The sequence below is a fragment of the Nerophis lumbriciformis genome, linkage group LG26 (assembly GCF_033978685.3).
Source record: "Nerophis lumbriciformis linkage group LG26, RoL_Nlum_v2.1, whole genome shotgun sequence".
Lineage (NCBI taxonomy): Eukaryota > Metazoa > Chordata > Actinopteri > Syngnathiformes > Syngnathidae > Nerophis > Nerophis lumbriciformis.
The window spans coordinates 22,164,634-22,190,180 of NC_084573.2; the positions used below are offsets into that span (position 1 = coordinate 22,164,634).

General features: G+C 37.8%; 1 protein-coding gene across 5 annotated transcripts in view; it reads left to right on the forward strand.

Annotated features, from left to right (window-relative positions):
- The window catches only part of syne2a (spectrin repeat containing, nuclear envelope 2a), a 238,090-nt gene that overhangs the window by 28,701 nt on the left and 183,842 nt on the right, over nucleotides 1–25,547 (forward strand). For all 5 annotated transcript variants that reach the window (XM_061987178.2, XM_061987177.2, XM_061987182.2 and 2 more), the window contains exons 3-9: nucleotides 5,629–5,760; nucleotides 14,503–14,683; nucleotides 14,756–14,872; nucleotides 14,936–15,118; nucleotides 18,537–18,670; nucleotides 18,804–18,909; nucleotides 23,634–24,161. In XM_061987178.2, coding sequence (XP_061843162.2) covers nucleotides 14,669–14,683; nucleotides 14,756–14,872; nucleotides 14,936–15,118; nucleotides 18,537–18,670; nucleotides 18,804–18,909; nucleotides 23,634–24,161 — 1,083 coding nt within the window. In that variant the 5' untranslated portion in view covers nucleotides 5,629–5,760; nucleotides 14,503–14,668. The remainder of the gene's footprint in view (nucleotides 1–5,628; nucleotides 5,761–14,502; nucleotides 14,684–14,755; nucleotides 14,873–14,935; nucleotides 15,119–18,536; nucleotides 18,671–18,803; nucleotides 18,910–23,633; nucleotides 24,162–25,547) is intronic.

Genomic DNA, 25,547 nt, shown 5'->3' on the forward strand with positions numbered 1-25,547 from the left:
TAAATGATGTGGCAGACCACAATAAATGATGTGGAGGACAACATTAAATGACGTGATGGACCACATGAAATGATGTGACGGACCACATTAAATGATTTGGAAGACCACATTAAATGATGTGATGGGCAACATTAAATAAAGTGGCAAACCACACTGAATGAAGTGGCACGCAACATTGAATGATGTGGAAGACCACATTGAATGACGTGATGGGCCACGTCAAATAAAGTCTCAAACCATGTTAAATTAATGTGGCAGACCACAATAAATGATGTGGAGGACAACATTGAATGATGTGGAAGACTGCATGAAATGACGTGGCGGATCACATGAAATGATGTGGCAGAACACATTCAATGATAGGGCAGACCACATTCAATGATGTGGAAGAACACATTAAACGATGTGGAAGAACACATTGAATGATGTGGAAGACCAAATTAAATGATGCGGCAGACCACAAAGGAAGTGACAGACCATGTTGAAGGACTTGGCAGATAACATTGAATGACGTGGCGGGCCACATAAAATAACGTTGCAGCCCAGGTCAGGCCCCCGGGCCTTGAGTTTGACACCTGTGTAATAGGACTTGGCCTCATCCTTAAGAGTTTAAGAGTCCACCACAAATAAGATGTGGCAGAAGCCATAGTGATTGGCGTCTTCTAGGCCAAGCACAGCGGCATCCACCTTCATGCCGCAGAGAGGAGAATGAGACAAGGACTCAGTCTCAGGAACTTTGATATTTGGAAGCAGAAGGCCTAAAAAGAAACTGCCAAAGTGAGCAAGAGGGTTTGATGCAGAAGAAAGCCTTTTTCATTGAGATGAAGACGGCAGATGAGCAGCTTGGTCTAGACAAGCCCATCTTACCTGCTCTGCAACATAGTGGAGGTACCCAACAATATTTGTATTTTCTATGTTAGAATCTTACATTTTTGTTAATAATAGTTAGTATTTTTTTTACATTTGAATCATGATTATTTACTTAAGCTTATTTGATTAAAACAACACTCAATAATCTAATTTATATGTGAATCAACACTGAATAAAAACACCATGTCTGATTTTATCAGGTAGAAACACTACTCACTGAACATTTAGCAACATTTACTTATATCAAAAACCAATCAGCCAAAACTTTATTTTTATACCACTTTTCATACACAGGCAAGTTGCAACACAAAGTGCTTTAACAAGTTCAAAAGAAAAGGCAATCACTGTTAGGGCTGGGCGATAAAACGATATATATCCATCCATCCATTTTCTACCGCTTATTCTCTTTGGGGTCGCGGGGGGCGCTGGAGCCTATCTCAGCTACATATATATATATATATATATATATATATACAGTCGTGGTCAAAAGTTTACATACACTTGGAAAGAACATAATGTCATGGCTGTCTCGAGTTTCCAATAATTTCTGCAACTCTTATTTTTTGTGATAGAGTGATTGGAGCACATACTTGTTGGTCACAAAAAACATTCATGAAGTCTGGTTCTTTTATGAATTTTTTATGTGCTAATTATGTGCACTTAATATCAGTAGCTTATTAGCTCTGGGGTTTGCTGAAGAGATGCATGCGCCTGCTCTATCTCAGAATGGAAATGTACAGAATTACAATTTGGTTCATGATAGGGAATTTTAAAATGAAACAGCCTCTCCCTCCTCCTCACCTCCATCAGTTCCATGCACACACTAAATGGTGGGATATTAACTTTTCTCATCACATCCAAGGATAAATCCCAAAATCTTCACTAGATTGTTGCAGCACCAAATTCATCAATGTTGTATGGAGGGTGTAATGGGACAAAATTAAATAAATAGAAAATTACGTACATGTGTCATTCGTTATTTGGAATTAGGTTGTATATTAATTTAATGTAAAAGTACATTCAAGTCAACCTTTATTTATTCAATCATTTAATTAATTATTAATTTGAATATTTTATGATTTAATTAATTATTAATATATGAATGACACCCACATTCATGTAATAATTAAATCATAAAATAAATAATTACATTAATAAATCATCAATTCAATATTTAAATAATTGATTACATTTTTTAATAATTCAATCAATCAATCAATTATATGTATTTTACCATTAAATATATGGTGTACACATTTAATAACACATGTATGTATTTAATTCTGATTATAATTAATTAATGACACAAGTAACTTTTTTAAGATTTGTCGATTTATTGAATTTTGTCCCATTTGATACACCGTAATGTTATTGAAAAAATGTAATGCTTTATAATAAGTATTTTGCAACCATTGGTAAAGACCAACAAATAGAACACATTGATGTATGAATGCAAGGCATGTTTTAGTTATAGAAAGTGTATATATAGAGCACATTCATATGCAAGGCAAGTCAAAGTGCTTTACAGATGCATATGATTACAATAAGGCAAACAAATCTAATAAAAATAATAATTATTTAATTCAAAGCAAAGAGTTAAAATACTTTCAGTTGTCCACTAAGAAGAAGATTTCACTTTGGATTTGAACGTTGCCAAAGTTGAGGCCTGTCTCACATCTTCTGGAAGACTGTTCCAGAATTTTGAAGTGAAATGCAGCCTCGCATGTTTGGTCCGAACTGTTTTAAAGTCTGAGCAAAAGGAAGCCAGTGCAATAATCTAAGCACTGGACTAATATGGTCTTATTTACCGGTTCTAGTCTGGACTCAAGCAGCAGCATTCTGAATGTACTGCAGTTGCTTTACAGCTCGTTTAGAAAGCCCAGTGACACTATTACTGCAGTCTAGCCTGCTGCAGACTTTAACATGATTATCATATTAAGTAATAAACCATCTTTGGGATTTAACATCTGGTCTTCAGCGGGATCTATTCCACCCATAAAACCTATTAAATAACCATCCAAAAAGCGCCAACAATACTCCATTTACATTTTGTGACTTGAATATTAACCAAGTATTAGTGATATTGTTATTAAAAGCGCTAATGCGAACCAACTATTATTAGCGGCGCCGTGATCACGAGCTTGTGGGCCTATGTTGACATCATCGAATGGCAAGCTGCTTCCTTGCTTGTGGAAGTTTATTGGAGATCATAGATCATGCCTCTCACCTGGATAGTAGAAGGATGAGGACGTATTCTGACAAGTTGGTACACTTTGACAGCCAATTTAAACCCAGGAATGGCGAGAACACAAAAAGACGCTTGGTTTCACCCGCCTTTTCTTTGCGAGAATTATGGGTCATTCTTCATCTAAAGGGGACTACAGCAAGATTCTATCAGTCGGCATCCTAATGACAGCAAACATTGTACTGTAAGTGATGTTATATTATGTTTGTTGGCTCTCATAAAGTCTGCAGTGAGTAATAATCAGTGATGTTGAAAAAAAGCAAACGTCATTATCCATCCATCCATCCATCTTCTTCCGCTTATCCGAGGTCGGGTCGCGGGGGCAGCAGCCTAAGCAGGGAAGCCCAGACTTCCCTCTCCCCAGCCACTTCGTCCAGCTCCTCCCGGGGGATCCCGAGGCGTTCCCAGGCCAGCCGGAAGACATAGTCTTCCCAACGTGTCCTGGGTCTTCCCCGTGGCCTCCTACCGGTCGGACGTGCCCTAAACACCTCCCGAGGGAGGCGATCGGGTGGCATCCTGACCAGATGCCCGAACCACCTCATCTGGCTCCTCTCGATGTGGAGGAGCAGCGGCTTTACTTTGAGCTCCCCCCGGATGACAGAGCTTCTCACCCTATCTCTAAGGGAGAGCCCTGCCACCCGGCGGAGGAAACTCATTTCGGCCGCTTGTACCCGTGATCTTGTCCTTTCGGTCATAACCCAAAGCTCATGACCATAGGTGAGGATGGGAACATAGATCGACCGGCTCAGCTCCTTCTTCACCACAACGGATCGATACAGCGTCCGCATTACTGAAGACGCCGCACCGATCCGCCTGTCGATCTCACGATCCACTCTTCCCTCACTTGTGAACAAGACTCCGAGGTACTTGAACTCCTCCACTTGGGGCAGGGTTTCCTCCCCAACCCGAAGATGGCATTCCACCCTTTTCCGGGCGAGAACCATGGACTCGGACTTGGAGGTGCTGATTCTCATCCCAGTCGCTTCACACTCGGCTGCGAACCGATCCAGCGAGAGCTGAAGATCCTGGCCAGATGAAGCCATCAGGACCACATCATCTGCAAAAAGCAGAGACCTAATCCTGCAGCCACCAAACCAGATCCCCTCAACGCCTTGACTGCGCCTAGAAATTCTGTCCATAAAAGTTATGAACAGAATCGGTGACAAAGGGCAGCCTTGGCGGAGTCCAACCCTCACTGGAAACGTGTCCGACTTACTGCCGGCAATGCGGACCAAGCTCTGACACTGATCATACAGGGAGCGGACCGCCAAAATCAGACAGTCCGATACCCCATACTCTCTGAGCACTCCCCACAGGACTTCCCGAGGGACACGGTCGAATGCCTTCTCCAAGTCCACAAAACACATGTAGACTGGTTGGGCAAACTCCCATGCACCCTCAAGGACCCTCATTATGTGTTTTTCAAATGAATGTATACTTACTTTATGTATATAAAACCTTAATAGAGTTGTTTGGATGTTTTTTTAAGAGCTTTTATAGGCAGAATAGAGCAACTCCGTTAGACTCCATTGTAAGCGGACTTTTGATCGCATTTATTTACTATTTAAAATGCATAAAAAACTGACATGTAAAACTTATACAATTCTAATGATAAAAGTTACAATAAAAAAAGGAGTTAGAGCAAGTTCTACTTGTTTGCTTCTTTTTTGTTTTTGTGGCTCTGATGTCACTATTAACTACAAGGGCGTGTGTAGATTAAGTGTGGTTTTGTGTATTTCAACATGCTCACGCCTGCATTCACACTGCATGTGTGTTGCAGCCTGCACATAACAAGTTAGTATTCAGAGCAACGCTTGCATGCTGCTGTACTAAAAGCAGCAAAGGAGGGGAATGGTTCTGCTTTTACAAGAGGAAAGGTACTTTTTTTTGTGTCAATTAATGTGCTCTATATATGCGAAAATAACCTTAATTATTGCTTTTGGACATTTCACTTTGGTGGATTCATTCATTGTAATACATGTTGACAGCTTAGTGAGGAGCTTTGTTGTGTTGTGGTTACATTACAGCACCCATCTTCTTATTCGATAGAAACTTTTGAGTGCTACTGCATTTTTTTAATGTTGAATTCAGCTTTTGCTAATCTCTGCATAGCAATCCATTCCAACACTGCACCAGAGAAGAAGAGCACACTTTCTGAACTCTACCACAGAATCCAAAGTGACATTACTTTAATCCATTCCAACACTGCACCAGAGAAGAAGAGCAAACTTTCTGAACTCTACCACAGAATCCAAAGTGACATTACTTTGTAGTAACGAAAGCACTGTGAGCATGAGTAAGTTGTGACGTGTCCGACAAGGGTGTGTTCACGCTCATCTGTTGTTTATTCATCCCTTTTTTGTTCATACATGCTCATTAGGGAGTGTCCATTTATTGCTGTTGAATTATTCCGGTTTGCTGCAGTAACTGTGTTTGTGTACCCCCACACACACAGCTTTGTATTACAATGTGTTACTGAGGCTAAATCACTCACGTGCACTGATATATTCAAGGGCGAAGCGCCACAGGCGGAGCTGAGATCCGCTGGGAAAAACGAGAGACGACCTAAAAACAGGAAATTCAAGACGGCAGACAACCAAAAAGAGGTGGAAGGAGACTCTACAGCCATTCCAGCCTTGTCTCAGGTGAGTGAACTGACACAAATGTCGACTCCCTTCAAGACCAGACAGTCCTAACCTGGATCAGCACTTTACTTGTACACTACAGCACTGCCTCACTGCAAGAAAGTTCCCTTGCCTGTGCACAGCTTGTGTGTTCTCCATGTGCTTGCTTCGGTTTCCTCCCCCAGTTGAAAAACAAGTGTGTTACTGTCTGCTCTCTAAGGTTACCTAATGTTTACATAATAGCGATCAAAGTTGAACTTGAAATTACTATACATTTATTGTCAAAATCTACAAAACCAAAAACCAGTGAAGTTGGCATGATGTGTAATTCGTAAATAAAAACAGAATAAAATGATTTGCAATTCCTTTTCAACTTATATTTAATTGAATAGACTGCAAAGACAAGATATTTAATAATCGAAATGAGAAACGTAATTTTTTTTTGCAAATAATCGTTAACTTAGAATTCAATGGCAGCAACACATTGCAAAAAAAGTTGGCACAGAGACATTTTTACCACTGTGTTACATGGCCTTTCCTTTTAACAACACTCAGTAAACGTTTGGGAACTGAGAAGACTAATTTTTGAAGATTTTCATTTGGAATTATTTCCCAATCTTGCTTGATGTACAGTTTAAGTTGTTCAACAGTCCGGGGTCTCCGTTGTGGTATTTTAGGCTTCATGTTGCGCCACACATTTTCAATGGGAGACAGGTCTGGACTACAGGCAGGCCAGTCTAGTACCCGCACGTTTTTACTATGAAGCCACGCTGTTGTAACACGTGGCTTGGCATTGTCTTGCTGAAAATAAGCAGGGGCGCCTATGATAACGTTGCTTGCCCAATATAAGTTGCTCCAAGACCTGTATGTACCTTTTCAGCATTATTGGTGCCTTCACAGATGTGTAAGTTACCCATGCCTTGGGCACTAATACACCCCCATACCGTCACAGATGCTGGCTTTTGAACTTTGCGCCTATAACAGTACGGATGGTTCTTTTCCTCTTTGGTCTGGAGGACACAACGTCCACAGTTTCCAAAAGCAATTTGAAATGTGGACTCGTTAGACCACAGAACATTTTTCCACTTTGCATCAGTCCATCGTAGATGAGCTCAGGCCCAGCAAAGCCGGCGGCGTTTCTGGGTGTTGTTGATAAATGGCTTTCGCTTTGCATAGTAGAGTTTTAACTTGCACTTACAGATGTAGCGACGAACTGTAGTTACTGACAGTGGTTTTCTGAAGTGTTCCTGAGCTCATGTGGTGATATCCTTTACACACTGATGTCGCTTTTTGATGGGATCGAAGGTCCGTAATATCATCGCTTACGTGCAGTGATTTCTCCAGATTCTCTGAACCTTTTGATGAAATCCCTAAATCTCCTGCAATAGCTTGTTGAGAAATGTTGTTCTTAAACTGTTCGACAATTTGCTCACGCATTTCTTCACAAAGTGGTGACCCTCGCCCCATCCTTGTTTGTGAATGACTGAGCATTTCATGAAAGCTGCTTTTATACCCAATCATGGCACCCACCTGTTCCCAATTAGCCTTTTCACCTGTGGGATGTTCCAAATAAATGTTTGATGAGCATTCCTCACTTTTCAGTCTTTTTGCCACTTGTGCCAGCTTTTTTTAAACATGTTGCAGGCATCAAATTCCAAATGAGCTAATATTTGCAAAAAATAACGTTTTCCACTTCAAACGTTAAGTATCTTGTATTTGCAGTCTATTCAATTGAATATAGGTTTAAAAAGGATTTGCAAATCATTGTATTCTGTTTTTATTTACCATTTATGTGCTAACTTCACTGGTTTTGGGTTTTGTACATTTCAAAGGATAAACTGCACTTTTTTGAAATTTTGCCTTTCATTCACAATTCCTATGTAAGACCAAAACAGGGTTTTCTTTTTTTTATGCATTTTAATATGTAAAATAGGGCTAGTACGAGGTGGCTAACAATGAAGATAATAGGAGTACACTATTGCACCCATAACGCCCTCCAAAAACATCAAAAAAATGCCAACAATACTGCATTTTTAATCATTTTTACATTCTTGTGACTTTTAGCGGCGCAGTGATCACAGAGAGCTAACTAGCTTATGCAGCTATATTGACATATTGAGCTGCTACTGCTGCATCGCATCTGAGTTAGTGAAAGTTAATTTGTAGATTATAAATAATGCCTCTCACCAGGATAGTAGAAGGTTGTGGCTATAAACCGAGAAGTTGGTCAATTTGGACATTCAACTTGGACTCGGAGATGGCAAGAAAGACACAAAAAGATGCTCGTTTGCGCCCACCTTTTTTTTTCTTACCTGCGCAAGGATTATGATTAATTCTTCATCTAAAAGGGAAGATGTGAGCATCCCATCAGTCGACATACCAGTGAGAGCAGAAATTGTACAGTGATTGTTTTATTATATCGGTAGTGTGTATTTTTTGTTTAGCACTAATAGCAATACTAATGCATGATGCTTTGTGTTTCACTTGAGATGGATGTGCTTATAATCACTCAGCTACTAAAACTCATTCTCCGTATATTCAGGCTAAAAATATAAGGTTCTGATCATCATTTGCCGCAACGTAGTCGTTGTCTGTCATGAGTAGTAATAGTAGTTGTTGTTGAAGTAAATGGAGAACATTGTGATGCGAAATTAATACAACGCTATATGCTTAAAATGAGCAAAATATGTAAATATGTACATGTTATGATGAACGTACCAGTTACTTCATTACATATATACTTAGAGCATGTATATAAAACATTGATGGAAGTTTTTGGATATTTTTAGAGCGCTTTATAGACGTAATAGAGCACATCATTACCTCCATTGTCAGCTGACTTTTGCGAACGTTTATTAATGAGTTAGAATGCATGATAAAAGAAAACATATGTGTTCTTGTCGTACATAAGGATTGTGAATAATAGGTACAATTCTAAGAAAAATGCAATACCCTTTTTTTCCAGTGTTATGTTATGTTTAGTCTTTACAAATAGTTTACATAGAATTTGCAATGAGAGTTGAATACTTTTTAAAAACAGGAGAGATGACAGTGTTTCCAAAGTGATCCCACTTTACACAGACTTTAAAAAAACAACTAATTGAATACAGAGTAGAATGTATGCCAGGCCAATAGGTGGCGATGTCACTATAACATGCACATGCACTCAATTCAACAACCCTGCGTTTTTTTGCGCATGCATCCACTGAAAACTATTTTTTAATGTTAAATTGTCATAATTTTTTAGCTTCCATAAAACATTTTGTGTAAATCAACACCCAAAACCTAAAATGATTAGGGATGTATACGGAGTACTGATATTTTTTGGTACCGGTTCCTAATTGGGTCAGTCCAGGGGGACCGTTAAGATTCTTGACATATTATACTGTATTTTTTATTTTCCTCTATCCAGCTGACCGTAACATGCACGCGCAAAAAAGACACGGGCAGGATCTGATAATCAGCTTGGAATAATCACAAATAAGGAAGCAACACCACACAAAAGATTGTGACACAACAATATTCTCCCCTCAAAAGTCCCTCAAAGTCACACACACTAATACGAGTTGTACTGTTAATATTGATTTATTTGTAGTGTAAAGATTTATTTCAAACATGTTAAAAAATAAACCCAAAGTGAAACAAAACAACAACAATGGTCAATTAAATAAAGTATTAATAAAATAAATAACAACAATGATTTTTCGAACATGATTACAGTTTCACAGTCTAACATGTCAGAAAAGGAGTAGGAAGAAGCAGAGCTTGTTTAATCCCACTCCTTTCTTGTCTAAGAATAATTTCTTACACAATTGTTCACTTCCTTTTCGTTCTTAAACACAGCAATTAATAAATAAATAAATAAATATCAATACAGTTCACAAAAATAGGTTGTTAATTTACTGAATTGTGTCAATATTTTACTGAATATGTGATTGGTTATGTTTATTAGGTTCAAAAGTTTGATCGAAATTCCTATTCCCTGTACTTTGTAAACACTTTGAGTTAGAGCGTTTGAGTTGGTGTTAGTTTGAATAGAAACACACTTTACTCATGAACCCACTACCCACTACCGCGCTTCATCAACCGTCCAGGAACCCACAGGCCATTATTAATCCACTCAAAAAAGTGAAAAACTGAAGTAATATATTAATCACTCTGAAGCAAGATACCATCCGCTGACAGGTCTCTAGTCGCCGTCTGACATCACACTATTGTGCTGCGTTTGCGTGGCATCAAAACACACCTTGCTTAAATGCGCATCCGCTTAACATGCTAAGTGATTGTATTGATTTATATTGTATATTTTATATGATATATTATGTTAAAGGTCTGTGCTCTGCACATGAATGCCATATATACATATTTTTTTTCTAGCTGCGCTTAGATCCAGTAGAACAAACACTGTGAGCATTTTATTATCTAGATTCCACCCGATGTCTGCTAAAATCTTTGAAAGTGTTGTCTCGGTACGGTGGTTCAACCTAAAACCAGACTGATGTCTCTCTAAAATTGTATTTCGTTTAAAAAAAAAGTGTTGACTTGGTTCAAAAACAGTTTTTCTAAAATGTTACTTAAAAACTGTAAGTTGGATACAGGTTGGTAGTGCATCATTAATCAACAAAATTCATTCCCGCTTTGCCCGGACAGCATTAAGTGCCACGCCGCCTCCGATGTTAAATTTCTCTTTTATCTTTGACATTGTTCATAGGATCGCCAATGAAGATGTGTCATTGATGAGTCAGGAGTCAAAGATGAAGTTCCATCAAAATGTTGTTCTGCCAAAAGTTGGTCTATTTGATTGTCACGGTGAAAAAGGCACTTATTTACCGCCTGTTGTCATTGTTCCCCTAACTTGGAAACAGAACTCTTGTTTGGTGAATATCTTTATTGACTGCAAAAATGTTATAACAATAACTAAAATAATATAAAGATAGAACATAAAACAAATGTCATACATATAAAATATAAATAAGTTACATTTTACACCTAATTTAGGCCAGAAATGTGTAGAATTTTCTTAAAAAAACCTAACAGAACAAAAAAGACAAATTAAAACGCTATACCAATATTGAAATCGTTGTTTCATCGTGAAATTATTATTAGTAGGTTTATACTAGACTGACCATACGTCCTCTTTTCCCTGGACATGTCCTCTTTTGTGGGGCTGTCCGGGCGGGGTTCCTTAAATGCCTCAAATGTCCGGTATTTTGAGTTAGGGTTGCGTGTATTTTCAATGTACGTCCAGGGTTAAGAAGGGGTTAAAAACAAAACAAATTGTGAAGGTGTGTGCACACAGCAACATTTGTGAGGGGGAGACAGAGAGTGAGACAGTCGAGAGACAGACAGAACACAAGAGAGAAGCCGAAACGTAAATGCAACTTCACGGATGATTTGCGGGAAAAGTATCTGTGTTTTCGTCCTGGCCGTGACACATGGAAAGCAGAATGCACTGTGTGCAAAGCAGGAACATGTATATCTGTGGCAAATAAAGGGGCCAACAATCTACAAGCCCATATCGACACTACAAAACACAAAACAGCTGTGCAGGGCGAGAGCTTGTCTGCTGTTTTTTGTTTAAATTTAATTAACTTGTTTTGAGGCATTATTTATGTTTAGATTATATACAAGAGGTTATTTTGAATATTTCTACCTATGCACTTTTTTCCAAAACTGTGAATGTTACAGAAGTGTGACTTATTTTGTTATACTGTCAAGCAGTGTTGGCGTTAATGCACTTTTGGTGTCTTTTTAACGCATTGAAATCAGAAAGGACGCAGATTTTTATTTTTTATTTTTATTTTTTTAACCATTTGCAGCCCACAGCTAATGTTTTAAAGGTCCACGGCACATTCTAAAAATACTATTTAAATAAACAAAAACATAACAAAATTGAAATCAAAAAGCTTACAGGTGAAATGTAATTTAGAAACAGTTGCAATGTTGACTAATAAAACAAAGCTGTTTTTTTCTTTCTTTCAAACAGTCATTGCTCAAAACATAATATTGAATCAAAATCAATGTTATAAATTATTGACCTATCCAAGGTTCTGATTACTTCACATCAAATATTCCACTAAGAAAAATATTTTTGGTGGAAGATTTTGCATATTTTGTGTGTTTGCCATAAAGAACATAGTTTTGTTTGACAAAAAAGGGCGGAAAACAAACACAAAAACAAACAAACAAAAAAACTAAAACATTTTGAAATGAGGAATAGATCTGAAGTTGATGTAGACTCCAGAGATTTAAGCGTTAAATATATAATGTATGTATAACCTGGCCCACCATTATCATCATTTCATGACCGAATCAAAACACTTTTTACACTTTTATACTGAAATAAATACACCTACAAATTATTAAATAAAAACATAGAAAAAACTACCAGCAGCGGTAAAGTTTAGATCCATGAAGGAAAGAAGAAAGTGAATGAATGTTTATAACTGAATACATTTACATATGCATACAAATTTGTTTTCTTTTGTATTATTTTTTTTAATGAATTAACGTTTATGACAACCTTTTTCCAAAAGACAATATAGAATGTGAGATATAGCAGAATAATGCATACATTTGTCATTTGTTTTCAAAACGCTTACAAAAAAGTGGGACCGGACCCCAAAAATTTACTGTGGGACCCCATTTTTATGACTTGATGGGGTCCCTGGGACCTTTTGTTTGTACCATTTTTGTAGTTGGTGTTAAAATAAAATGATGTCCTTACCTTCACGCCATATCCACTTCTATTCCTGCATCTCGAGAAAACAAACACCCCATAGTCCACGTCCTGACAAAATCAGAGCTGAGAATAGGAAATAATGAACATCTTTAATTGATATTGTTACACTGTTATTCTTTGTCTTTGTCTGATTATATTTGTGATAAAAAATGTAATCATTCAATGGTCATGAACACTTGAAATATCAGTATCAGCATTGATATGACCAATACTGCCCCTGTATTGGATCGATACCCAACTTTGTAGTATCGCCCAAAACTAATGTAAAGTATCCAAACAGAAGAATAAGTGTTTATTACATTTGAACAGAAATGTACATAAACCATGTCACGACAGAAAGCAACCAGATATTAGTAAGTTGATTAATAATAGTTTTGAGAAAATGATACAACCAGAAATTATGCAATATGTTACCACATACGTCTGCGGCTAACTTAGTTTTAAATGGTTCTATTATCATTTATAGTATATCATGATATATATCATTACCGCTGGAAACTGCAAGAAAGTATATAGCGAGATATTGATTTTAGACCATATTGGCCATCCTTAATTAGATTAGATTTTTTCTCATGACCATTTGCCAGGGGTACTCAAGTTTTGGAGGCCCACAAATATTTTTTTCAATGAGGTTTATTTATAAAAGTAGATCAGGTTTCAATAATCCTGCTTTCAGATGGATTATTGGCAATTTCAGTGCATTTAGTTTTGTTGTCCTCACCGCTAAATGTTAAGGGAATGTCTCCTCAAAATCTCTGTGCTTTGTCTAATAATGCCGTTTTGAATTTGACATTTTCTTAACAGCGATAGTCTCCTGGCGTATTAAGCACATGGGTCTTGTGCTCGTTGAAGGGAGAATACATGCAAATGATTCAGTCCAATTTTCCTAAAAATGCAGATTTTTAAAATCCACTCGAGTTTTCTTCTTTTTACCCATTTTTTATTTTTTTATTTTGTCCTTGCCCGGATGTGGGTTTAGGATCAGGTGGTGTTTGTGAAGCCCTTTGCAACATTTGTGATTAAGGGCTATACAAATAACATTTGATTAATTGATTGACTTTTTTTATTACCGCCGAATTCACCATTTTTGTGCAAACCACACTGCACAGCCGGCGAAGTGTGGATATGCGAGTTATACAGTATCTGGCCTGTGGGCTGCCTACTGAGGAGGCCTGAGATATATATATATACAAGCACAACCAGTGAAATCTACTTTAATATGGAAATATGGTGAAACAACTACAAAAAAGATCAATTAGAATAATACATAATGTTGGATATAGAGAACATACAAACCCTTTATTTATTGAATCACAAAAATTGAAATTCAACGATTTGGTGCATTTGCAAACAGCTAAAATTATGTACAAAGCAAATTATAACCTGCTACCCAAGAATGTACAACAATTCTTCTCAACTAAAGAGGAGAAATATAACCTTAGAGGAAAATCTAATTTAAAACATTTGTATGCTTGTACAACACTTTAAACCTTTAGCATATCAGTATGTGGAATTAAATTATGGAATGGATTAAGCAAAGAAATCAAACAAAGCACCAATGTGATTCAGTTTGAGACTGTTCAAACTACAAGTGTTCACAATGTCCACAGAACAAGAATTATGATGAATATCCCCGCTACCCCAAAGGGAATAAGCGGTAGGAAATGGATGGATGGATCTTGAACCCTTTTTTGTGTTTTTTTTTTGTTGAATTTTTTTTTATTGAGACAAAGATTTATGTTTTTAATATTTGTTTATTTACTATGGTATATTATTTGTTTATTATTTATTTGTTCAATGTTTTGTTACAGAGAACAAGGAAATAGGATAAAATTGCTATGGTATGAAAAGGGGTAGGATTAAATAAGCTCAGCTTCTTCCTACTCCTTTTCGGACGTGCTGTAATGAAACATCTGGAAATATGTGATGAAATACATTGTATTGTATGCATGTTCGACATAAACTGAAACTGAACTGAACTGAATGTCATCTAACCTTTGTCTTATTTAACCTCTTGATAGTGCAGGGCCTTAAAATCTGAGCTTCTATTGCTGCAAAAACCCTGGACTTCCTACGTCGAAACTAAGACACAGCAGTCTCACCAGTGCGTCAGAGCCGAAGAAAGCACTGCCCGGTCCACCTCAAAGTAACCTGCAATGTACTGAACCCACCTGCCACTCATCTGCCATGGACAATCTCGAGGTAAAGCCTTCATTGTGAATAAATATCGTATTAATAGATTTGCGTGATTGTGCTCACTGACTGCATCCACAGCGTGTGTGTTCCTGCTCCGAGAGATGCAACAAGGAGGAGTTTGTCCAGTTGCTGCAGAACTGCCGCCACAATTTGACATCTCTACAGGACAGGATGTCAAAATGCTCCGCCACACAGGTCATCAGCGGAGAAACTGCAGCTTGTAATTGTACGTGTTACTTATCAGCCCTTTTTCTTTAGGCTTTGAGACAAGAAATCACAAACATAGACAAAGGCCTTGTGCAACTTGCCAAGGACACAATCTGTGCCAGTTGCACATGGGAACCCCTGGCAGGGCTGCACCAGCAAGTCAGTCCACTCCAAGGCCACAAGATGGCGCCAGATCCTAGCGGACAGTTTAAACAACTCTGCTGTGCAATCAAGGTAAAGTTAAAGTAAGGGGTCAAGAACAATGTTCCCTCTAATCTTTCCTGTGTGTGAGCAAACTCAAAAACTCCCGGAGTATTCAGTGGAGCTCATGTGAGCAACATCAGATGTTTGCACTGTGGCCATACCAGCATCACACGTGTCCCAAACCTGACATTAGTTAAACGTTAAGTTAAAGTTAGATAGTCACACACACATTAGGTGTGGTGAAATCATCCTCTGCATTTGACCATCCCCATGTTCACCCCCTGGGAGGTGAGGGGAGCAGTGAGCAGCACCGGTGGCTGAGCTCGGGAATAATTTTGGTGATTTAACCCCCAATTCCAACCCTTGCTGCTGAGTGCCAAGCAGAGAGGCAATGGGTCACATTTTTATAGTTTTTGGTATGACCCGGCCGGGGTTTGAACTCACAACCTTCCAGTCTCAGGGCGGACACTCTAACCACAAGGCCACTGAGCAGGATTAAAATGTAAAATAAATAAATTAAAATGTACTATTATTAAAATCAAATGACAGCAGTCATTTCCATAACATTATAAGAGATTTAGCAAATTTACAATGAAAATACCAGAAGAAAAAAAAACAGTTTTTAATGAGCTGTCCTGTATATTTAATGTCTGGGTGGGGGGTCCTGCTGTGGAAATAATTCGTAGCCCTTTTAGAGTTCACATTTACGGTAGTTCCCCTTAAAATATTCACATGTTGCGCAATGAGATGTAAGCATGGGATAAAGTGTACATTCCTGTAAATATATATTTTTGTTAGCATTTCTGTCATGTAGTAACAAACATTTCATGATTAATATCCATAAATTAATATTCTTAATAAATGGCAGTAGAATAAGCACAGATCTGATTGGGGAGTCATATTGTAACGACCTGGCATGTGTGGCCATAAACGCATCACTGCCTAAGTGCGATGAGCGTGTGTGTGGGTGCAAGTGAGAAAGGGAGTGTGGCTGCTGTTGATATAACAGACGGCAAAGAGTTTGTTTTGGCTTGGTTTGTACGGCAGACAGTGACCAGTTTTTCTAGAAATAAGTTTTTACTAATGTTTTTGGTGTGGTTACAGCCAACAATAAAACGTTTTGATGGAATTTGTTATTACGCGATGTAAACAGTCAAGAATAATATCTGTTTTACCTTTAACTATAAATAGTGTATTTCTGAAGGAATAGTTGACACAGGAGGCATGTAGGGCTGCACAATTCTGCAATATAGGTGACCACATTTCTCTGGCCTGATTTTTTTTCCACACATCCTCACAAAAACCCCCACCAATTCTTATTATTAGACTCACCGTTGTTTTGTTCTGCTTTAAAGTAACTTCCAATGGTCTTTGAACAATTAACGTGGTTATCCTGCTCCGATCGGTGCGATATCAGCCTAAAAAACAAATATCGTAATATATCGGCTTGCATCTCAAATCTCCGATACTGCATGCTTTTGTAGTTGATGCGTTTTTCTTTAATTATTGCATTAAACAAAGGGAGCACTGTCTACCAAGTTAAAATCCTTGTATGTTAAACATACTTGGCCAATAAAGCTAATTCTGATTCTGATGGATAAGAGCTCCAACACAAGCAGTCCTGCAGCACGCTCACTTGTGCAAGCTGGACAGCAAGTTAACAATTAAAAAACCCCTCCAGTAAACACTCAAGGTTGGTCTTTTCTTGTGATTTCGTAAAGTCATTTCCAAAAGGAAAAACATGGAAGGCTATAAGCTAGCAGCTACACAATAGCTAAGGACACAACAGCACACAAGCTAGAAATGCTTACATATCCTTAATTGAAAAATATTGTAGTCTTAAACACAACACATGTCAATATCATCAAGTACCACTTCAATTTAAAGACAGCGTAACTCCATTCCAAACAGTTAATAATAAATAGGTTAGTATTTATTTCACCTACAGTACCATTTTCCTTGGTTTGATTAATTTCAGTTGATCAAGACTTTTTTAACATTCCACATTTCAAAATAATAAAAATATCTATGTATGATTCGTGCTGACATCGTATAAGATCAACATTGATATTGACCGACATTCAAGGCACTAGTATTGGTATGGTATTGGAAGAGAAGGACTTTACATTTTTAAAATAAATTAATAAAAAAAAAGTGCTTCTGTCAAATGATTGTTATGATCCGTTGCCCGGATCATGTTTTGTTCTGTTAGTTTGACTTCCTCAGTTCTTTTTTCAGCACCCCTGGGTTTGTGTTTTAGTTGCCATGACTGCAGATTGGGTTCACCTGCCTCTGATTAGTGTTCGGGACGCTCACCTGCTCTTGGGCACTAATCAGAGAGCTACTTATTCCCGTTTCTCGCCACAATCAGTCTGGCTTCCTTGTTTGCACTACGCCACAGTTAACGACGGCTACATTTTTGATTCTTGATTCCTGTTTGTATGCTAGCTCCCGCGCTAGCCTCTTCCTTAACTTTGCCTCCCGTGCTATCGGCACGCTTGTTTTGTTTTTCTGCATTTTCCTGCATGATTTTTGCAAATAAGTCATTGTCTCACCTGCACGTTGCCTCCGGAGTTTCCTGCTGCATCTTGGGAGAACGACCATGCGACCACGTCGTTACAGATCAGATTTTTTAATTAGATGAATCACACGTTTGCATGTTGAGTAATCATGATTCATTGCAGTAAATTACTTGCGTGCAAAATTTTTATTAACTTGAAAAAAGCCCCCAATTTTTTTACAGAAATGCAACTTTATTGTCAAATTTGTAATACAGGAACATTTAAAAAATGTTTTACTTGGATGCATGTCATGTATTTGTCCAAACAATAATATTGTAACAATATTATCTAAAGACCTGCTGAGTTTATTTGAAAGAGAAATTGGCCAATGGGCACACCATCTTTGCGCTGATGAATGTATTACAGGTAACCATCCACAGTTAAGTTAACGCAGCATGTGCGGGCAAAATAAATTGCACGAATAATCTGCGTTTAATGCGGTTATTATTGTATAATTAATCGCATGAGTTAACATGTTTGACATCCCTGGGTAAAAAAATAGAAAATCAATCAAGTAAAAAACCTGGCATGCTCACCTACAACAAAGTAAATTCCAGCATGTAAGTCAAAAGAAAAATCAATATATTGATAGCCTGTACACTTTGCCTGCCAGGGCAATGGCTCCAACTCGCTCTGTTCAGGTGTGGCTTGCTAAGGGACGGAAAGAGTGACTGGGTGTGAATTCTTCAATAAAATGCATTTGTATGTGATTTCCTCTTTATCTATTCATCCATCCATCCATTTTCTATCCTCTTTAGAGTCACAGGTAAACTGGAGTTTATGCTCATTACCTAAAAACAATGTTTAATATTCAGAAATGAGATCATATGTTAGTGTGAATCAGGAGCTTTTTCCTGCCAATAACATAGGAATATATATTTTCTCAGGACTGTGATGCAAGCTTGAAAATGTTGTCCTCAAAAGCTTCAGACCTGCTGAAGGCTGCAGAGTCCAGCACACAAGAGGTGCTTTCAGCAGATGTCACCCTGACTATCCAAGCAATCAACAAAGACCTTCACAGGTACCTAAAGAAGACTCAACTATTAATATTTATTTATTTATCAATGTACTTACTGTATATATTGCAAAATCTGATTCCTCGCTACAAGTATCAATACGACTCACTGTTTACTTGCTGTCTGTTCTACCCAAAGGCTGAGGTCCATTTTTCAGCAAAAGAATCGTGTTGACAACATGACAGATGCGGTGAAAAACGTCAGGAGCCAAACAGTTCAACCAAAACCATCCTCAGCACAACAGGTAGGAATGTTAAAAATATTTTTTTTAAAGGCCGCACTACTCTTGAATGCCTCCGAACATAAATGCAAGAATCATTCCCTTTTTTTGTTAATACCATCATGTGTTGTCATACATTAACACAGGTGTCAGGGGTTTTCATTGAGGGCCACATCACAGCTATAGCTGCCCACTTATAACAGTGAATATTATATAATTATAAATGTATAAGCATTCATGGCATTGTTACTTGTGATTATTATGTACATTTTTTACATACATTTAAAAAAACAAATCTATAGATTTTGCCGTGAAAAACTGGCAACGCATTCGTTTTTTCTTTTTGTAAAATGTACAGTGTTTTTTGTTTTTTTTTACGGCGTATTACAGTACCGTAAACGGAAAAACAGTAAGACTGCTTTTATGTAAAATTCTGGCAACTGAGCTGCCACTTTTTTTTCACCGTAAACTCTATGGTTGTTATTTTTACAGTTTATTAATGTTTAAATTGGGGACGGCGTGGCGCGGTTGGGAGAGTGGCCGTGCCAGCAACCTGAGGGTTCCTGGTTCGATCCCCAGCTTCTACCAACCTAGTCACGTCTGTTGTGTCCTTGAGCAAGACACTTCACCCTTGCTCCTGATGGGTTGTGGTTAGGGCCTTGCATGTCAGCTCCCGCCATCAGTGTGTGAATGTGTGTATGAATGTGTGTGTGAATGGGTGAATATGGAAATAGTGTCAAAGCGCTTTGAGTACCTTGAAGGTAAAAAAGCGCTATACAAGTATAACACATTTACATTTACATTAAAAAAAAACTAAAACGATATCCTTTTTTTAATGGTCAAATTCTGGTGACTTAGGTGACAGGTTTTTGTTAACATTAATTTTATTGTAATTTTTACAGTGTGCAGTTTGATGTATAACTGGCTTTGACACATTGAAGATAAAATGTTTGGAATGTTTATAATATAATGTTGCACTATTTTAATTTAATGTAATATTATAATTTAATATGTATAATTTTAACTTTAGTTTTAAACAATAAAAATCATTGCTCTAGTAAAACTGCTTTAAATTAAAAAAAAATATATCATCAAAGCTAATATTAAAGCTTAAAAGATGTGCAACTGCATGCAGTACATGTATTTTTTTCTGTCAAAATGGAGATAGATAGAAAGATAAAGTACTTTATTAACGCATATATTTATTGGCTTTCTTGGGCCCGCGGGCCTTGAGTTTGACACCTGTGTTCTAGACTTTAACACAAGGTTTTTGCAACCTTTACTATCAAAAAAGAGCCATTTTGCCCCCTGTGCCACTAAAGAAAAGTAGTTTAGAGCCGCAAAACATAATGCAGCATATAAACATTTAAAAATGGTATTGCTTGTACTGGATAGGGACAAGGGCAGCACGGTGACACAGGGGTTAGTGCATGTGCATCACAATATGAAGGTCCTGGGTTTGAGCTTCGCTCGGGATCTTTCTGTGTGGAGTTTGCATGTTCTCCCCGTGACTGTGTGGGTTCCCTCCGGGTACTCCGGCTTCCTCCCACCTCCAAAGACATGCACCTGGGGATAGGTTGATTGGCAACACTAAATTGGCCCTAGTGTGTGAGTGTGAATGTTGTCTGTCTATCTGTGTTGGCCCTGTGATGAGGTGGCGACTTGTCCAGGGTGCATTCCACTCGAATGCAGCTGAGATAGGCTTCAACACCCCCCCCCCCACGACCCCAAAAAGGGACAAGCGGTAAAAAATGGATGGATGGACAACAGCAGAATACAATAATACAATGTAGTGCGGGCATGTACTTTGAAATTAGGTACTACTATTCTGTGCTGATGGTAGTTTTGAAAATTTCTTTCAACCTTTGCCAGTGCAGCAGGCAGTGCAGGCATAAGAATCTGTCCATACAGAATTAGACCCTTGTTTATTGCTGCTAATTGGTTCCACGCCTGACAATGATAAAGTAGAATTGTCATGAATAAATCGAATATTTTTATCGTCAGAGCATAAAAAAAATATTTGTAACTTTCTAAGTAGTATGTCGCATCGCTCAGACCTAAATCCGGTTCCCGTCTACAGCGCTAAAACCTTCTGTGTAATGTGGTACACAAACACTGATATCATCACTTCCTAGTTTACATGTATTTATTTAACTTGTATTTATCCTGCTCTCACTGGGATGCTGACTGATGGGATGTCAATATCTTCCTTTTTGTATGAAGAAGTAATCATAAATCTCCTGCAGTTAAAAAAAAAAAAAAAAAAAAAAAAAAAAGAGGTCTCGCAAACGATCGTCTTTTTGTGTCTTTCTCACATCTCCGGGTCTATGTTGAATGACAAAGTTGACCAACTTTTCGGTTTATGGCCACAGCCTTCTACTATTCAGGTGAGAGGCATGATTTATAATCTAGAAATAACTTTCACCAACTCAGAGGCGATGCAGCAGTTCACTGGCTCAGTATGTCAATATAGCAAGCATAAGCTAGTTAGCGCTCTGTGATCATGCCACCTCTATAAGTAGCTCCTTGGCGTGAAGCGCTTATAATAGCAATATCGCTAAAACTTGGCTAATGTTCAGGTCACGAGATATAAATTGAGTATTGTTGGCGGTTTTTGGATGTTCTTTAGAAGGCTTTATGAGCACAATAGTGCACTCCCAATTACGGCTGGACAATTAATTACATTTTTATTTTTATTTCGATTATGGCTTCTCGCGGTTATGCAAATATAATTGTCGAAAAAAGCAATTAATAGGCCGCGCAACATGCATGCAAATTCCAGAGCTTGTGACGGTGAAATATATTCGGAGCAAATGAGTGAAAAAGAGCATGAATACAAGAAGTTTGGGATGGAGCCATGGTTGCTATTTTTTATTTGACATAGCGCGAGTATGTCTAATAATAATCACTAAACTAAAAAAAGGAAGTTATATGATTTCCACGTTCACATAACCGTGGACGGAGTCACATAACTGGCCAATAAAACGATATCCCCTGATAAACGCAAAATAATATCAGAGAAATTGACGTAAATGTAAGTGAAATGTTGTCATTGTGAGGAGAAGAAACATTTGTTTGGGAAAATAATGTGTCCGGTAGCACTCATTTATCCCCGACACACTCAACCGCCGGCCGTCCTGAACTAAACAATGTCAAGATGGCCACTTGAAACGGCAACTAATTTACCAAGCTAAAACACGCAATAACAATCCATACACCCACAACACGTCTCATCTGCTTGTGTTGTTGTGAACGACATCATTGGATGTAACATTAATGTGTGTATAAACAGCAGTCGCAACTTGAGAACAGGCACACTTCCCCCCTTCACAATAATAGCGTGGTGCGCCACATCCGGTCTGACTGCGCTATACAAGCATAATGTACTTAAAGCACTTATTGATACATTTACACAACTATTATGCTTGGACCTAAAATACTGGTCAAAATTGTCCAAAGATGTATTGCACCAGTAAATGTAAAACATTTTGCATTTAATTAACAAACATTTGATTAAATTTAATTTTACACAAAAAGCACACACTCTATGGTGGTAAATTAAGTGTAAAAGGTAAAAAAACTGAATTAGCGCATTTTTCGGAGTATAAGTCGCTCCGGAGTATAAGTCGCACCAGACGAAAATGCATAATAAAGAAGGAAAAAAACATATATAAGTCGCACTGTAGTGTAAGTCGCATTTTTGGGGGGAAATTTATTTGATAAAACCCAACACCAAGAATAGACATTTAAGAGGCAATTTAAAATAAATAAAGAATAGTGAACAACAGGCTGAATAAGTGTACGTTATATGAGGCATAAATAACCAACTGAGAACGTGCCTGGTATGTTAACGTAACATATTATGGTAAGAGTCATTCAAATAACTATAACATATAGAACGTTTACCAAACAATCTGTCACTCCTAATCGCTAAATCCCATGAAATCTTATACGTCTAGTCTCTTACGTGAATGAGCTAAGTAATATTATTTGATATTTTACGGTAATGTGTTAATAATTTCACATAAGTCGCTCCTGAGTATTAGTCGCACCCCCGGCCAAACTATGAAAAAAACTGTGACTTATAGTCCGAAAAATACGGTACAAACAATTAAAACGGAAGAACTGAATTTTATTGATTTTTCATATTGCTATTGTTTTTTAAATTGATTGTTATTGCTATTATTATTATTATTTTACTTGCTGTGGTTTATTCGTTACTAATTTATATCAATGTTTTTTTTTAAACAATATTTAAAGTTTAGTTTTGGTGGTACAATAAACAGTCATGTTTTCAAATTAATGAATAGTCGTGTAATTAATCGTGATTACAATATCAATCAAAAATAACCGTGATAATTGTCCAGCCGTCCTCCCATTGGCTGCATTTTTTGTCACGCCGTATTTTTCACGAGTTAGAATGCATAAAAAAAGAAAAACATATGTTTTCTTGTCTTACATAGGTTTTGTGAATGATAGGCAAAGTTAAAAAAAAAAAAAAAGTGCAGTTCCCTTTTAGGGTTGCAACAAATTCATTAAATCACAAGTTAATTCAATGTAATTGGAAAGAAAATACCACTTTGTTGCCGCACCTTTCTGAAAAAGCTGCTGCGAATTTAGGACACAAAAAAAGATAGGTAGATACATTACGCCTCTCCAAGAGAAATTGAACTTCAAATTCACATCCTAAAAAAACCCTAGAGGGTACGGATAAGGTTCTAATTTGATGTTTTGGCTCAATTCCATAGGAGCAAGAAGTGCTGGGCTTTGGACCTGCAGTGGAACATCCAGACACAGTGAAGATGATAACCGATACAGAGACACTTGGTAAGGATGTCAAAGGAACCCCAAAGACGGTGTTCACAGCTTTGGTGGACAGAGAGCATACTGAAGAAGAAGATGCGAATGGAGCAGAGAGTCAACATCTGAGCATAATCCCACAGAGAAAACATGAATCCGACCAACTCACTGATTCTGAATCAAGCCTGTCTGCAGAAACCGCCTCAGGCTTTTTAAACCCTGAAATGTGTCTGTCCAAAACCATACTACCAGAACACCCGGAAACCTGTAAAAAGACACACGCTGCACCCTCCGGGTCACGTTACCTCCTCACAGACACATTTCCGGACGCCAAACAAGCAGACATTACAGATAAAAGTCACCCTGAGGCGCAAACGCGCCAAAATAGGCATTTAATTCCAAAGAGATGGACTGATTACACGATGGCTGACATCAGGGACTTACTGTCATCATCGGAGGACACTGAGGCGAAGCAAGTAAGTCACGTTTCTTTTTCATCTTGCTTCTTCCCAATATGCAGCTTTTTTAGTTAAAAATGATACATCATTACATAAATGTCAAAATACTGTTTTGCATGGACTAGTCTAACAGGGAAATCGAAGTTAAGGCAGAAACACTAACAGTTTTTTTAATAACATTTGCTAGGCTGATCCTGATAGGGGTCAATACAATAAAACATATTTATTTTGTGCTAAACACTTGCTGCATACACACACAAAGCTAAGGATATTTTTTATTAACTTACATATGGAACAAAACGAGACAATAACAGCTTTCCGCAAAGGAAGGTACTGGTCGTCCTTGCTTGTCCTCTTTTGGCTTTTTCCTTCTTTTTTCTATCTTTACTGCCATGGTTCTTCAACAAAACCTACCCATCTCTGACATGTGGTAGATGCAATCTCTGGGAATTTATTCTGCCCACATTTTGCCATTTTCTAACCTTTTTTTCCCCCATTGTTCCTCTGCAGACTTTGACTTCCATGCATTTGTTCAACCATGTTATCCTATTTGAATGCGTTAGAGTTTGCAAGTATCTTGATGCACGTAGGCAGTCTTCATTTTCACAATGTTTAGTGTTACAACATTTCATGGTTATGACGCACTCCCATGAATTATGAATATTAGGGTTGTTTATTTAGTTTTTTTAAATACCTTTTTGAAAATTATGAATCGATTTAGAACCAGGATGAATAAAAATTGCGATTCGGATGTGTATCGATTTTTTTGTGAATCCCTAATGAATAGTGTTAAAAAAAAGAGAGAACTATTTACGGACAGAAGAATACGTAGTCGCGCATTGGTGCCCTGAAGAAGGACATCATCACTTTTGTTCCTTTAAGTTACCTTTTTCACTTCACACTCCATTAAGTCTCGCAAGCTTGAGACCAACAATTGCGATGGCAGTGCGTTAAAGAAAAGTGAAATATAATTAGACACAGTAAAACGGTCAGAAAGTGAAGAAATACCGATCACACTACACCTGCTCGTCTCTCCAACGCACCTTGCATGACGTGCATAAAAATCATTGAGTTGCAACAATGCATTAAGGATGAGTGTTGCAATACATCGGACATTTTCTGGCATCCAACATCAAACAACTCTTCCCTCAACCACGAGTTTATGACCATCATCGCTCGCCTGCGAAGTTAACAAGCCAGATACTACAGTCTGTAAACATTGCTCCAAAGTACGGATATTGTGTTGATTTATTGCGCATATAAAAGTAAACATTGACATGTACAAAGGCAGTAATATATGATAAAACGAGGTGGCAGCTAAAGAAGGACTTCCCCGTTTATCCCCTCTTTTATCTCACAGGAAAAACCCACCAGGTGAAGAGCTGATTTTACTACATCTGGCGC